The sequence below is a fragment of the Pteronotus mesoamericanus genome, unplaced genomic scaffold (genome assembly GCF_021234165.1).
Source record: "Pteronotus mesoamericanus isolate MK-2021 breed Mesoamerican mustached bat unplaced genomic scaffold, CSHL_Meso_final contig_74, whole genome shotgun sequence".
In the NCBI taxonomy this organism is placed as follows: domain Eukaryota; kingdom Metazoa; phylum Chordata; class Mammalia; order Chiroptera; family Mormoopidae; genus Pteronotus; species Pteronotus mesoamericanus.
The window spans coordinates 24,595,024-24,610,142 of record NW_026555247.1 but is presented as its reverse complement, the minus strand read 5'-3'; the positions used below and the strand labels follow the sequence as shown (position 1 = coordinate 24,610,142).

At 41.0% G+C, this 15,119-nt stretch overlaps 1 protein-coding gene across 2 annotated transcripts in view; it reads left to right on the top strand.

Annotated features, from left to right (window-relative positions):
* Window positions 1–516: 516 nt before the first annotated feature.
* Window positions 517–15,119, top strand: part of EPG5 (ectopic P-granules 5 autophagy tethering factor) — an 85,607-nt gene continuing 71,004 nt past the window's right edge. For both annotated transcript variants that reach the window (XM_054583586.1, XM_054583585.1), the window contains exons 1-6: window positions 517–629; window positions 8,977–9,921; window positions 11,367–11,610; window positions 12,492–12,628; window positions 13,525–13,632; window positions 14,768–14,841. In XM_054583586.1, coding sequence (XP_054439561.1) covers window positions 567–629; window positions 8,977–9,921; window positions 11,367–11,610; window positions 12,492–12,628; window positions 13,525–13,632; window positions 14,768–14,841 — 1,571 coding nt within the window. In that variant the 5' untranslated portion in view covers window positions 517–566. The remainder of the gene's footprint in view (window positions 630–8,976; window positions 9,922–11,366; window positions 11,611–12,491; window positions 12,629–13,524; window positions 13,633–14,767; window positions 14,842–15,119) is intronic.

Genomic DNA, 15,119 nt, shown 5'->3' with positions numbered 1-15,119 from the left:
CTGTGCAGGAATTTGCACAGTAATGAAAATAATTACTATTTTCTGACATGCCTGCCACGGCCAAGCACCTTTCACATTTAGCCCATTTAATCTTCATTACACCCGAAAAGTCAAGCTCTCCTTTCTTTGAGCGCCAACTAGAGCTTTAGGCTAACTTGATCTGGTTATCAGAAGAAGATTGATAAGCACTTCTCCCCGGACTCCTTTACGCCCACGTGGTTGAGATGTGCTTGTGTACCCGATCTAAACTAACACCACCTGTCAGCCGGGCCACTCGCGCCCGCTCCCCCACCCTCCGGGCAGTCCCAAAACAGGCCTGGAGGCCCTAGCTCCCGGGCCAGGGGGCGGGGCCTTGAGGGAAGGAGGCGGGGCCTCTGACCTCCAGGGAAAAGGACTCCCGGAGTGGTTTGTCCTAGACTGCAGCCCGTAGAGGCTCCCAGCTGCCTCCCCTTCTCCGGGAGTGGTGGAGATTTGATCATGTGACAGTTTGGGGGCGGGACCGGGCTGGTTGTTGGGAGCGCAGGGGTTTGACAAAAACAAACGGCGACGCCGACGCCGTAGGGTCTATGGCTGAGGCTGTGAGACCAACTCGCCGGGCCAAGCCCAAGGCCAGCCGGACTAAAACCAAGGTGAGGATACCCCTCCTCCCGCCCCTCTACTCTCCGAGGCCCTGGCCGGTGTTCTTGATCTCCCTTATCCTCTCTTGGGAGTCTCCGGCTACATCTACCCATCTACTGATCCCTCCGCATCCTCTGCCCTCCACCTCCCCGTATTTGGTCCCACCACCTATCTACTACATCCTGTTCCTGTATTCCTGCTCCACATTCCCCTGCTAGACTTTGTCGGGAGCCCATTTTTTTCTTCTTTCTCTAACCTCGTTGGGTTCCCGTCTTGACGTTCCTCACTTCGGTCTGGATTCCTGCGGCGAAGCAGCTTTTCGCGTCCCTGCTTTATCTTTGACTGTCTTCATTTCTCCTTTATAACCTGGCAACATTTTCAGTCTTTCTCGTGCATAAGAGGGAAGGAAGCTCTCCTCCACTCGGAGAATGTATGCTTTGGCAGAGCTTCATGGAGAGCGACCGCCAGAAAGTAGACTGTAGTGATGGGCCTATTCACTTTTAAAATTAGAGGTGATGGTGGTGGTGCTATTTATTTCTCATTATCCTGGTTGTTTAAGATGGGGTCACGAATGTCCAGAAGTTAAACCAGGACGAGACTCACACATTAGGGATTTGAATTTTCCAGGTTTCATGGATTAGACGGACACGTGGTATTGATGTGTTTTTAGGTTGATTTGTTTTGTTTTTAGGTGCAGCCTGAGTTTTTATTTTTTTCTATATATTTTCTGAAGTGACATTTATTGTACAGTGAACAGATTAAATGCTATTCTTGGATGGTTGGACCTAGATAACTTTGGCTTCCCTGAAACTGAATTTACATTAAGGAAGTTATGAGGATGGTATTACAAGTTCAGGCAACTTCCACTTCTGCAAATGCGGGATGGTCCAGCACAGGTGTGACTTAAAGATGGGAACAAAATCTGATTTTCTCATGGGAAGAAGGTTTGAACAGGAGACTAGTGTTCAAAGGTCCTACATTTAATAAGTTGTAAATGACTTAGGAGAATCCCTTTCATTATGATGTCTTTTTAAAAGCCTCTAGTGGAGTTATGCACATCAGGGTACACAGGTCTGTGAGGGGTTAACTCTTTGGAGATTTGAAAGCCATTTTGCTACCTAATTTCAGAAACATTTTTTAAGGGAAATACTTTTGCATTTAATTTGGCAAGAACTATTAAAACAGAGGAGGAAGAAAACAGCCATTGGTCAACCATGAGTAAGGTCTCTGAACCTAGAATACAGGGGTGTTTAACATGTAAACATCAATCTGTAGAGAACAGAATCTTAATTTTTAATCTCTTTTTAAAAAAATGAATGATGAAACTAAAGCCTAGAGGAGTTAAACGATAAGCTGAAAAGCATGTAGTTAATGAGAAAAGTTAAAGCCAGAAATCTGAATTCTCAATCCAGTTGCCTAGTAATTGTTTCATATATCTCTATGTATTTACCTATAGATAGAATGTTATAAATATCTAAAAACAGTGAAGAGGATTCTCAGTCAAGTTATTTTGTTGAGAACAGTTTCTAAAATAACTTAAAATCTTAAAACTTTTAAATCCATTGTGAAAAAACAGTTGCTCATTTTATTGAGAACTTTAAGACAACTTTCCTACGCAAGCATATGTTGACTTATTTTTTTTGTCTGCTAAAATTTATGAAGAGGTGACCCGGCCAGTGTGGCTCGGTTGGTTGGCCATTTTCCTGCAAACAAAAAGGTTGTCGGGGCACATGCCTGGGTTTTGGGTTTGTCCCTGGTCAGGGTACCAACTGAAGGCAACTGACTGATGTTTCTCTCTTGCATCGATGTTTCTCTCCCTCTCTTTCTCCCTTCCCCTCTCAAAAAACAAACAAACAAACAAACAAACAAACAAACAAGAAAACCCCCAACAAAACAAAAAAAAATTATGGAGAGCCTTCACTCTAAAAGAATTTAGTCAAACCAGAAATTCTTGACATACACTTTTTCTTACCCTCCAAATCTAATCAGTCATTAAGTCTTACCAATTGTATTTTTAAAATATTCTTTCAATTCTGCCCATTTCTTCCATCCTAACTACTACCACCATCCACCAAGGAGGATTTTTTTGCTAAACTGGCCTCTCCAAGTTCATTCTTGCTGTCCATTCTCTAAACTAGAGCTGGATTGATAGGGATTTTTAAAAACAAAATAGTGATTACTGTTCTCAGAACCTTTCAAAGGTTTCCCATTGCCCACAGGCTAGAGTCTGTAAAGACCTTAGCAGGGACTCAGGGCCCTCAGCGATCTGGCTTTTCCACGTCAGCCTCAGGTCTGTTCCCACTTCCCCTCTCTCCTCCCAAATCCGTCAGTACCACTCTGCATCTTTGTGTCACTCATTTCACTTGTAGTTGTTTTGTCAACATCTCTCTTCTCCCTTAAAACTGTGAACTCAGGGAGGGAGGGACCTGTCATGTTTATCTTGTTCGTAGTACATTTCACAGCCTTTGTAGGCCCTTGATAATACTTGTTGGATGAAGGAATAAATATCAGTATTGAAGAAAATTTCCAAGCTTTGTCACTCAGAAGAATTTCCCCCTGTAAATTTCCTGAGTAGTATGAGAAAACAAATGAAAAAAAAGCCCACAGTACTAGCGAGGCCCTCGTACTGTCAATCTAGAAAATTAATTGTTTTAATGCTGGCTGTGGTTTGGCATTGATCATACAGTCTTACATCAGTGAAACCTAATTTACCATCTGTAGTATAATTTGGCAACTATTTACAGAGCCATGAAGTAGTTCCAAGGCTCAGTTCAGGAAGCGAGCAGTGTCATGTGCTATTGTCTTTGAATAGTTGAGCAGCTTCTGGATTTTACACAGGCTGCTGGTCTACATTCTTTAATGTTAGTCATCTGGTAGATGACCTCACATTGTTAAGTTGTGGTTATCATCTGATAGATAGTCCTAATAACATCTTCATTTAAAAAAATAATCTTCTGCTAAATATATTCCCTACCTCAGAGGACCCTGACTTTATTGATCTCTTTTGATGATTGATCTTGTTAGATCTCTTAGTCCCTCCGTCCCGTTAGTGGTTATAGGAGTAAAGTTGGGGGATACTGTATATAATGTAGCTCCTTTTGTGCCTCCTAAGATTCAGTCATTTGTTGGAGAAACACTCATTAATCACTAACTATGTCCCAGAAGCTGTTCTAAGCATTTGGGAAATAATAGAGGGGAAAAACAAAAGAAAACACAAAGACCCGGCCTCCATGGAGCTTACCTTCTAGAGGGAGAAAACAAACAGTAAACCCTATAAAAACAAATAAAATATGTCATGTTAGAAGATGATAAGTGCTATGAAAAAAGCAGAAGGACTGGATATAGATTTGGGGAATACAGGTGAGATATTAGGATGGGTTGCAATTTTAAATAGGTCATCAAGGTAATACTTGGTGAAGATAACATTTACATAAACACAGGAAAGGGATGTGGGAGTTAGCTCTGTGGATATTGGGGAAGAATGTACCAGGCAGAGGGCAAATGCCTTAAGGCAGTGGCCTGTTTGTCCCAGGACCTGCTAGGAGGCAGTGCGGTTAGGGTGGGGTGAGTGAGGGAGAGTAGTTTGGATGAAGTCAGAAAGGTAACCCAGGGCCGGGTCAATGGCCTTGTAGGCCATTGGAAGGACTTTTACTCAGAGCGACGTTTGGAATCACTTAAGGATTTTGAGCAGAGGAGTGATGCCATTGGAGTTCTGTTTTAAACTATCACTGTGTGTGCTTTGTTCAAAATAGGCTTAAGTGGGCAAGAGTAGAAGCAGAGACACCATCTAAGAGACAATTAATTGCATTAATTTAGGCAAGAAGAGGTGGTGGTGGCTTGGATCAGAGATATAGGAGCAAAGGTGATGAGAAGTGTTTGAAGTCTGGGGAGTTTCTTTTTTTTCTTTTTTAAAGAGAATTTTAATAAGTTTATTTGAGACAAACTGACTGCATATACCAGAATGCAAGATCTCATATGCTCTCTGTAGTCTGGGGAGTTTCTCAAGTTAGAGCCAATAACTGCTGGTGACTTGGATGTGGCTATTGGAGAAAATATTCAAGGGTGCCTCTAAGGTGGAGCAGGTTTCAGGGGGCAGATCAGAAGTTCAGTGTTGGATATGCTAATTTTGTAATAAATGCCTATTAGACATTTGAAGGGGAGCAGACTTTGCCACCCCAAAATATACCTCTTGAGATACTGATTATTTTAGGCTGGTTAATTTTAAGAAACAGCAGAAGTGGAGCAAGCACTGGAAACCTAGTAGAAGCTACACTTTGTAAAAGGACATTTATATTTGTAAGGGAAATCTCCATTTGTAAGGGTGTTCCCTTACTGTATCTGGAAAAGGAAGATACTGAAATCTCTAGAAAGTATTAAAGTAATTTCATGAAAGTATTCTCTGGAATGTTTAAAACTGGACCTTTGCCCTGAATGGTGTGGCTCAGTGGGTTGGGCGCAAGGGCAGTCCTACAGTGGGGAGAGAGGAAGGGTGAGTTGGGGTCGGAGTGGGGCAGGAGCGGACACAGAGAGGTTAAAGCCTGGAGGAGGGACAGATGGGAGTGGAAGCGCTGAGTTGCTCAGAGGAGGCCTGCAAACCAGGAAGTCACCAGTTCAACTCCCGATCAGGGCACATGCCTGGGTTACAGGCCAGGCCCCAGGTTGGGGGTGTGCAAGAGGCAACTGATCAGTGTTTCTCTCCTCTCTCTAAAATAAATAAATAAAATATTTAAAATTGGACCTTCATCCTTTGTAAAGAAGCAGCTCATCCTTACTTTTAAGGAAGGAAAATGGTTGTAATTTTTTTTTCTTAACTACAGTTCCAAGAGAAAGAACTGTGTTTAATGAATGGAAACTTCCCAATTTTTTTCAGAAGTTAAAAAAAACTTATTTTTTATTACAAAAGTGCCATTTTCTTTAAAAAAGTATGTATTTATCAGTGTGCACACATACAGAGAAACAAATAACCCAAAAATGAAATGCTTTGAATTCCATCTTCTAAAGATAACTGCTGGTGACGATTTGTTGTGTGTTCTTTAGGATTTTTCCCAAGCATGCTGCAACACCTCAGGGCATATTAACTGTAATGAATAGTTAAATGCTTTTCTTTGTTTATTAACAGCTCTTCCATTTCTGTATAATTTCTTGATTGTTTTTTCTCTCATGGAATTATATATTTTAAAGTTGGTTCTTTACGTGTATGTAACTTATATGGAGATCAAAAATAAATACAGATTTTTCTTAATCTCCTGGCCATTTTTAATTCTAAGAAACATGTCTTTTTCTTAAATTAATTTGAAAGTATTAATTTTTGCACATCACTTGATGTTTGAATTTTATTTTGTGATATGTAATGGTTATTATAAGTATAATATGTTCTATGTCTTTATCTGTATTTAACTCAACTAGGCAACTAATTGTAAGCTGGCCTTTTTAAATTTTTAAATGAAGTCTTGTATTTTAAGAGTAATAATAGATTCACATTTTGGCAAAAAGTTCAGTTTCCTCTCAATACTTTGATTATTCCCTCTTTTTCCGGTGAGCATATTAAAAATATTTCTGAATGTTGCAGGGCACATAGTATAAATAATTGTTGGATAATTTAATAATTTCTTTTATGGTTCTTGTACCTACAACAGAGCTCAGCATGTAGTTGGCACACAAGAAACATTTCTTGAACACAGTGTGAAAAATCAAAGGCAGATCAGACTCAAAGAAACATTAGGATACCTACCTGGCCTCAAGATGATGCTGGGCAGCACCTGGGGAGGCCAAGGGAGGCCTCAACCCGATCCAGGTCCTTGTCACGGTACAAGAAGGAATTCAAGAGTGTGGCAGAAAGATTTAACAAGGCACAGTAAATTTATTAATGCTATAGTTTACCAACACGTTTGGGTTTTTATCTCCTGATATAAAAGAATTTAGACCAGGGACACTGATAAAAGCAAAGGCAGATTTTTTTTGAGGCTCTGCACAGGGCAAGAACACAAGAGAGGGTCTCAGGTTCTGTGCCTTAAATGTGGGGTTTAGGAGTTTTTATGGCTTGGGAACACAGAAGTTGCTGGGGTTAACCAATCAGAGAGTAGGTTACGTTTTTCTTTTTTGGAACATTGATGTCTGGATATATGTCAGTGAAGCGAAGCATTCTGAGATTATGCAGCACTTATTATGGGATGCAGGAAGGGACATTCCCAACCAGAGTTTGTCTCTGGGGTTTGTGACTTGACTTTAGATCAACTTGACTTTAAGTTGAAAAACAAACTTAAAAGAAAAACAAACTTAAAAGTTGGTAGTTCGTGGACCATTGTTTGTTAACTACCTATTGATAACTGTCACAGTCCTGGCAGAGCTTAACCTGATGGAGCAACTTTGGGGAACATTTTATTCTACCTGTTTCAGTAGCTTGCACTTGAGAAGTGAGAGCAGGCAACCTGATGGGGTAGGTCTGGGTGGAAAGTTTTCATTAAATGTGGGTGATCCTTCTGATACTGGTGGGCTCGGCATTGTCTCCTCCAGATAGCAATTTCTTTTTGGTCGCCCCAATTGCAGGAAACCGGGGAAGGGGAATGGTGGTCAGTGAAGGTCCATTCTGTGATGTTCCAGCAAAGACGGAGAAGGGGAGGAGTAGAGCTTGAGGTCTTTGTTCCATTTTAATTTTCCTGCCTCAAAGATGCTTGTGGTCTAATGGGGGTGGGAGAAGAGGCGGGGACAGAGCATAAATATAAATAATCATATGTGGTAGTACGTGACAAGGACCAGCTGACGAGGACAGATGGCTGGAGTTCAGGGGTTGGTGTGGTGGTTGAAAATTTTGTCTTGGAACTGGGTCATAACTAAGGTAACAAAGGCACTGAATGCCAGAATTAAGAGTCAGTCTTTCATGAGTGGAGAGCCAAGACTGTTTTTATGTTGTTCAGAGCAGTGTTTTATGGAGACCAGCCTTGTAATGATGTCTGTAATGATGGGATGAACTGGTGGTGGGGCAGAGGCTGGAGTCCTGGAGCCATTCAGGACCTGCTCCTCTATTCTGTGCTTTAGAGAAGTGAAGTGGGCCACTGGGAGGTTGTCTCCGCCCATGAGGCCATGGCAGTGGTGGTGATTGCGTAAAACCTCCTGTCCTCCACGTACGTGTGGCCCCCGGAAGTTCTCTCCCTATCCAGGGGTCTGTGACAGGGCAAGGTGAGGCCTTTGCCACCTGCTCAAAGGTTGTGGGACCTGCCATTGTCCCTCCTTCCTTTTCCCTGGCCTTCTCTGCTGGGCTGGTCTGGTCTTCCAGTCACATCTTAAGCTTCTTTCTCCTTTTCCCCCAACTTCTTTCTGGGGCAACTCTGTGTTAATTCCTCTTTGGACCTAACTTTCCTATCTGTACAGGTACAGAGTTTTCTTTGGTTCCACTTTTGAAACCATGAGAAGCATTGAGTTCTTCTCTCAGAGGAAATTGAAGTCTGAAGGCTTCTGTGTTCTTCCCTGGAGGGGCTAGAATCTTTTAAAAATTCTTTAATTGGTTATCTAACCACATTATCTGTTGCTATTATTTTGGTTATGATTATTCCCTGGAAGGTAGATCTGATGGGAGTGGGTGTACAAGTTTGGGAGTAGCAGCTGGAGACTTCATTTTGGTTAGAGAGGGAGAGAATTTGAAACTGCAAGGGCAGTCCTGCAGTGGAGAGAGAGGAAGGGTGAGTTGGGGTCGGAGTGGGGCAGGAGCAGACACAGAGAGGTTAAAGCCTGGAGGAGGGACCGATGGGAGTGAAAGCGCTGAGTTGCTCAGAGGAGGTGTGGTTGTTTGCTGTGCCCTCGATCAGGAGGCCCATCACGTGCCTGCTTCCTCAGCTCCCCGTGTTCTAGTTGGCATTTAACATCCCCAGAGGTCTCTTAGAGTTTCAGAGAAGAGAACTAAAAAATGTGTTCCCTCTTTATGCCATTTGGGTCTCTGCTTGCTTACTTTTCTTTATTTTTCAACTCACTAAACTTTTAGAATCTCTCATGTTTGTTTTAAACAACTTTATTGAGCTGTAAGTCGCACACTATTCAATTCACCTACTTAAAGTGTATGATTTCAGTGGTTTTTTAGTATGATCACAGGGTTGTGCAAGCTTCACTGCAATTAGGAACTGTCAAGCTGTTTTCTATAGTGACCTCATCTTGTTGCATTCCCTGTAGCAGTATATGAGGGTTGTAATTTCTCTACATTCTTGCCACCACTTATTATCTGATTTTAAGCAGTCATTCTGGTGGTATCTCAATATAGATTCCATTTGTTAAGTGAGAAAATTTAGATTTTATAGACAATTTAAAAATTCCTTATTGAAAGCATGGTTATTGTTGTAAGTTATTTCACAGTATAAATCTTGTTTTTAGGAAAAGAAGAAATATGAAACTCCTCAAAGGGAAGAGTACGATGAAGTCTCCCTTTCAAAAACCTGCAGAGAACTGGGAATCCCTACTCTGGCTTGTGAATTAAGAGGAGACCAGCTGAAGGTGTCAGCTGGTTCCGAGCTCCAGAATGATGCCTGTGGACAAAACGAGAGTGAAATGTTTGATGTACAACTCACCTCCTTAACTATAAACAGTGAAGGGTCCCTGACATGTAACACAGAGACCCTAAAAGAAGGGGAGGAGGTCGGAGCCTGTGTTGGGGGTGAAGAAGTCAAGCCGAAGGTTGACCCTGGAGACAATGTTGGAACCAAAGTAGAAACTCCCAAGAACTTTACAGAAGGAGAGAAAGGTGAAGTGGTACAACGTGGACCTTCTGAAAGTACACTGCAATCTAGTTTTTCTTATACTCAGCAGGGAATGGAAAATTTACAGGCCAGAGAAACTCAGCATAGCAAAGATGACAAACAAGCCTTGAGTCTTTCTTCAGAGGTGCTACAAAATGTTGGCTTGCACAGTTCTTGTGAAGCCACGGACATTTTTCAGCCACCTAGGGTGAAAAAACTGTATCCCCAGTTGCCAGCGGAAATGGCTGGAGAAGTGCCCCCTTTGGTGGCAGCAAAACCCTTGCTTCGGAATGAGCGACTCTACCCGGAGCTCCCAGCTCAGCCAGAAGTAGTACCGTTTACTAAAGAACAGCTAAAAGTCTTTGAGCCTGGTTCATGGCTGGAAAATGTTGAGTCATATTTAGAAGAATTTGACAGCATGGCTCATCAGGACAGGCATGAATTTTATGAGTTGCTTTTGAACTATTCGCGATGCAGGAAGCAGCTGCTCCTGGCTGAAGCTGAGCTATCTGCTCTGACGTCCGATTGCCAAAATGCTAAAAGTCGACTGTGGCACTTTAAGGAGGAACAGTTGTCTGTACAGGTACTTTGACGAGTATTCCTTAAAGCTTTCAGGAGCCTGGGGTACTGCCAACCCTCTGATGCCACCTAGGCCTGGAGTCTGCTCCTGTACCCACGCTGACACTGTCTTAGTCCAGAGTAGTACAGTACAGGAATCACAAAGTCAGGTGCCTGAAGGGGCCGCACGAGTAACTGAAGAAATGAGGCAGGCTGAGTGGGACAGTGGTCGCTGAGCAAGCTCATGTTGGGTCCAGCAGGGGCAGCTGCTGTGGAGCCCTCGCTGATTATTGCTGTCAGGGTGTGTTGATCCAGCATTGCCACATCTTAAGATTTTCCAAATAGGAATCTATTTGAAAATGTTGGCAGTTAATTACACACATACTCACACAGCAGAGGCCAAGCAAGTCATGTCTCCCAAGTCAGTTTTAGCCTGTGGACCTTTTAGTTTGTGACCTTGGGCCTAATGGCAAGAACATCCAGTGGGTAGAGAATATCAAGGAGAGGATGATTCATGGAACAAGGTTAAGAGGAGATGAGGAAACAGGGAAGGCCATTAGATGTGTCCCGGTAGAGACCAAGGTGACCAGCAGGAAAGCCATTTCATAGCGGCCTGAAAGGGGAGGGAAGGCCATTCTCACAAGCTTGACATTGAAAGATATCTTGAGGAGATATCAGGGAGAAATGGGATTTTTTTTTTTCCATGTCCCTAATCCTTATTCATTGGGATACCTGTGTTACCTCTATTTGTGGATAGAAAGGAGTCTGTCGAGAGAGAGACATTTGGAGATACTGAAAAAGAGAGGTTACCTCTGGCTGGGGTGTCTTAGTTGGTTGGAGCATCGTCCTGTGGACTAAAAGGTTGCGAGTTCAATTCCCCATCAGAGTACATGCCTAGGTTGTGGGTTTAGTCCCTGATCAGAAGGCAACCAGTTTATGTTTCTCTTACATCGATGTTTTTCTCCCTCTCCCTTCTTCTCTCTTTGAAATCAAAAATAAAATAGGTTAGAATCAAGAACACAGCTGGCAGTGTTAGTACCGGAAAGGAGAGGAGTTTTTTTTTTCTTTTGAGCAAAATCACATAGAATGATGAGGGTAAGTACAAAGATATTTTGAGGTCCCTTGAAGATGAGGGGGCTATCACATTGACCTCAGTGGGTTTGTAACGTAGAAGGTAAGATCATCAGCAATGAGAGTCCTAGAGACAAGCTCTCTTATTTATTTGTATCTTTCTCCACCTCCTTAGGATTTCTTTTCTCTGATCTTGTGATGCATTGGTGATTGGCATTATACTTCTTGGCACCAGATTCTACACTTTATTGTTCTCTGTGTGGTACTATGGTCCCCTCACTGTGGTTTATAAGCATGTTGAAAATGGTACTATTGAAGCCTATGCCTCATACACCTGCCTGATTATTTTAAGTGCAAAGAGTAACTGGTTTCATATTTTACCCTTTTTTCCACTGCTAGGGTATCTGTGCAGATCAAGTGAAAGTTTCAGGCTATCATCGCTACCAAAGAGTAGAAATGAATGAAAATGCTCTGGAGGAGCTAAAGAAGCTATTTGATGCCAAATCTGAGCACCTCCACCAGACTCTGGCTCTGCACTCTTACACTTCTGTGCTCTCCAGGTTGCAAGTGGAGTCTTACATCTATGCCTTGCTTAACAGTTCAGCTGTTCTGAGATCTTTAGCAATTCATCAGCAAGGCCGAGGTGTGTAAGTAATGAAAGTCTCACTCTTCCTTATAGTCTGAAATGCAAAAAAAAAATTGAGGGGTACAATCCAGTGGAATTCATTGTGCACTAACCAGTGTTCCCAGGTATCGTTTGTGCCTGTGCTTGCCTCACCTCCCCAGTGTAGGACTGTGATCTGTCCCACTAACATTTTTAGGGAGCAGTGTGAGATCTCCCTTCCCCGCCATCCTTTGCTTTTCTAGGGAACCAGAAAGCTCGCTTTTTATCCTTAATGTCCCTTATCGTCCTAATTTACGTGCTTGTTACCAAATCAGGGCCAAATAGATTTTTTGATTATGAAATTGATAATCAATACTGTTTCATCCTCTGTCTCTTGCACTTTATTTTTGCTTGTCCTGCTTGTTAGGCTGTTTTTAATGTATTTAATTTTGAGATCTAATGTTCTGAAATGTTCATCCTATTTTGGATTTTAAGAAATTAGGCTTTACTGTATTGTGTGTAAAGTATTAATGATACTAATTGAATCATGCGTTTTTTATTTCTGGGAGGGATATTAGGATCGTTGAAAGTAAAAAAATCCTCCCTTCCCCTCTCATTGTTTTCATTACTAATCAAAGAACTGGTGCTGGGCCAGAGATCTGCTGATTTTAAAATAAAAAATAAATTTTAATGAAGTTAATTTTCCCTTGCTTTGAAATACTTCACAAAGTTAAATACATTTTTTTAGTTTACATATTTAGTAGAAATTCAAATATTTTTGATGCAGCTTTTGTTCCTGGATTTTTATTTAAAGTGAATGTTTTGAAGATTTCTTTTGTAAAGTGAAGATAATAAGTATTCCCCCGAACCCCCCACCACCATTTATGTAGGAGTCATTTAATTCTCTCTCTAATTTGTAGCTTCTAAACAGGCAGAAAGCATTCCGTCTGACCTGTGTCCACTGAAGGAGTGCATTAGCGTCTTATTCATGTTCACCAGGAGACCTAACGAAGATACTCAGTTCCAGGATGATATTCTTCTCTGGCTGCAAAAATTGGTAAGGGAATCGAAATAGATACAGTAGTCTTCCTTATTTCCCTGATAATTTAAGAATTATTTCTTCTTTCATTGTAGTTTTTCTCCAACTGTTTCTCTAGCTACTTCATTTAATTTGTTAGTAACATTGTCTTTGATCATGACACATGGAAATAAGTTGTACTCATTTAGTACATTGTTAAACACAAACAGCTTTTCTCTCTGATAAGTTTTATGTTAAATGATCTCTGGCTTCAACTTAGGAAGAAATGGAAATATATGAAGCCTGCTAAATATAAAACTAGATTCATATTTAGAATATAGATATTTTATCTAAAAGTTTCCATATTTCTTTTTATCATCTATATTTAATGTTGCACTTAGTCATACTTTAAAAATGTTTTCAAGGGGAAAAAAGAAAGATCTTAGAGAAACATCAGAAAGATGTTAGGTGTGTTACAGGGAAGGTTATTTGTTTATTGGTTATGTTTTTTAATGGGGCTGCCTTGAGTGCTTCGATAGGTTTATACTAGAGTTCTTAAATATGGGGTGATGTTCCAAACATACCACTTAATATAGATTGGGGAAATTATTACAAATGAGAATAGAATAAAATACTTCTATCTATTCACAAATGGCCAGGGATATTAGTGATTTGTAATTTGCCAGATGTAAAAATTTTTCAGAGAAACGACTTAAGATATTTTTATTATAGTGCTCATAGATTCATCAGCCTCTGGGTGCCTCTGTGGTAGAGACTCAGTCAGTCAATAGTGTGTCTTATGTCTGGTTATTCTTTGAAAGATCACATGTATTTAGACATTAGGTAAGTTATTTCACTAGAATCACCCCAATGTTGGAGCCCTAGACATGTTCTTCTTTTTTAAGTAGTGATACTGTATGTCCTTTGGTGTTTAGGTATCAGTGTTACAAAGAGTTGGCTGTCCTGGAGATCACCTGTTCCTGCTAAACCATGTTCTTCGATGCCCAGCTGGCGTCAGTAAATGGGCTATTCCTTTTATACAGGTATGATGAATATCTTTCTGGTTTTGAGGGGTATGGGAAGGAGATTTTGTTAAACATTTTTCCTGAAGAAATTGCTTTTTAAAAAAGGCTAGCTAAAAAGTACTTATATTTAAAATAAAATTCTTAAAATACATCCAGAATACATTTGTAGGAGTTTTTTTTTATGCTGAAAGTTCTTGGGTCACCCGTAATTGATGAAATTAAGTAGAACTGCAAAAGTTCAGTAGCAGTATGGCTTGGTAGTTCAGTAGTAGTTAATTCTGTAAAAATTCTGTGTGGGAAGGCTCTCTAGGACTTTTTTCTGTAATACTCAATATAGCTTCTTAAATTTCTTTTTTTTAAATTCTCACCTGAGGACATGCTTATTGATTTAGAAAGAGGGGAAGGGAGGGAGAGAACATCAATCAGTTGCGTTTTGTATGTGCACTGACTGAGGACCGAACCACAATCTAGGCAGGTGCCCTGACTGTGAATTGAACCCACGACCTTTCAGTTTATGGGACAGCACTCCAACCAACTGAGCTGCACTGGCCAGGGCTACACAGCTCCCTAAATTAATTCACTTCATACCACAGTTAGTACAGGTAGAACAGAAACTACCAGTATCTCAAAGTTTATTAATATTGGCATATGAACAGGTGTGTATGATCATCTGTCATATAATCAACTCAGGTGTTGATTATATGGTTTATAGATTTTCTTCTCTGCTTCTTGCCTTTGGGTTGTTTTGTTACTAATAGCAACCACTCAGATGAGCAGAAGCCAAGTGTATGCCAAGTTCTTCTTTACATTACCTTTTCTTTAGTATTTCTAGCAGCAAGAAGTTTCGGTTTTTTTTAGGTAGAAGGAGGATTTTTTTGTTCTGTTTTGTTTATCTTTGGATTAAAATAGCACATTGTTCTTTGACCCATATTGTTACAGGTAATTCTAAACTGCTCAGCTACCTCTGCCCTTCGAGGACAGCTGAATCATTACTGCCAGGTGACCCATGAGCTATGCTCTCGCTCTTGCGGGTTAGGTGCCAGTTCCATCTTTGTTTTCTTAACAGTGCCCTTTCTCAGAATTTTTGTGAACTAAGAAGGGATACTTGGGTTGTTGGCTTTCTACAGCATGCTTTTTCCTTTTCTGATTTCAGATCAAAGTGTTGAATAACCCATCAGGGGTCTTTCATTTTATGCAGTCCCTTGCCCTTCTAATGTCTCCTGTCAAGTAAGTGTGGAAGATCTTTTTGATGTAGAAATTGAAATGCTTCTTTCTATCCAAGGATTGGCTTCCTAAATTGTCCGTATCCAGAGAACTGTCCAGGGCTGTATCAGCATTCCAGGATTTAACATTGCAGGTTTCCTTTGGGTTTGCTGCCCTTTGTCCCAAAGTGACCTTATTAACTGCTTATATATAAATTATTGATCTTTTTGAGTCCCCCTGTTAGTGGGTTTGCCTCTCCTATTGTATATGTTATTGTGAAAGGTACTGTGGGGGGAGACAAA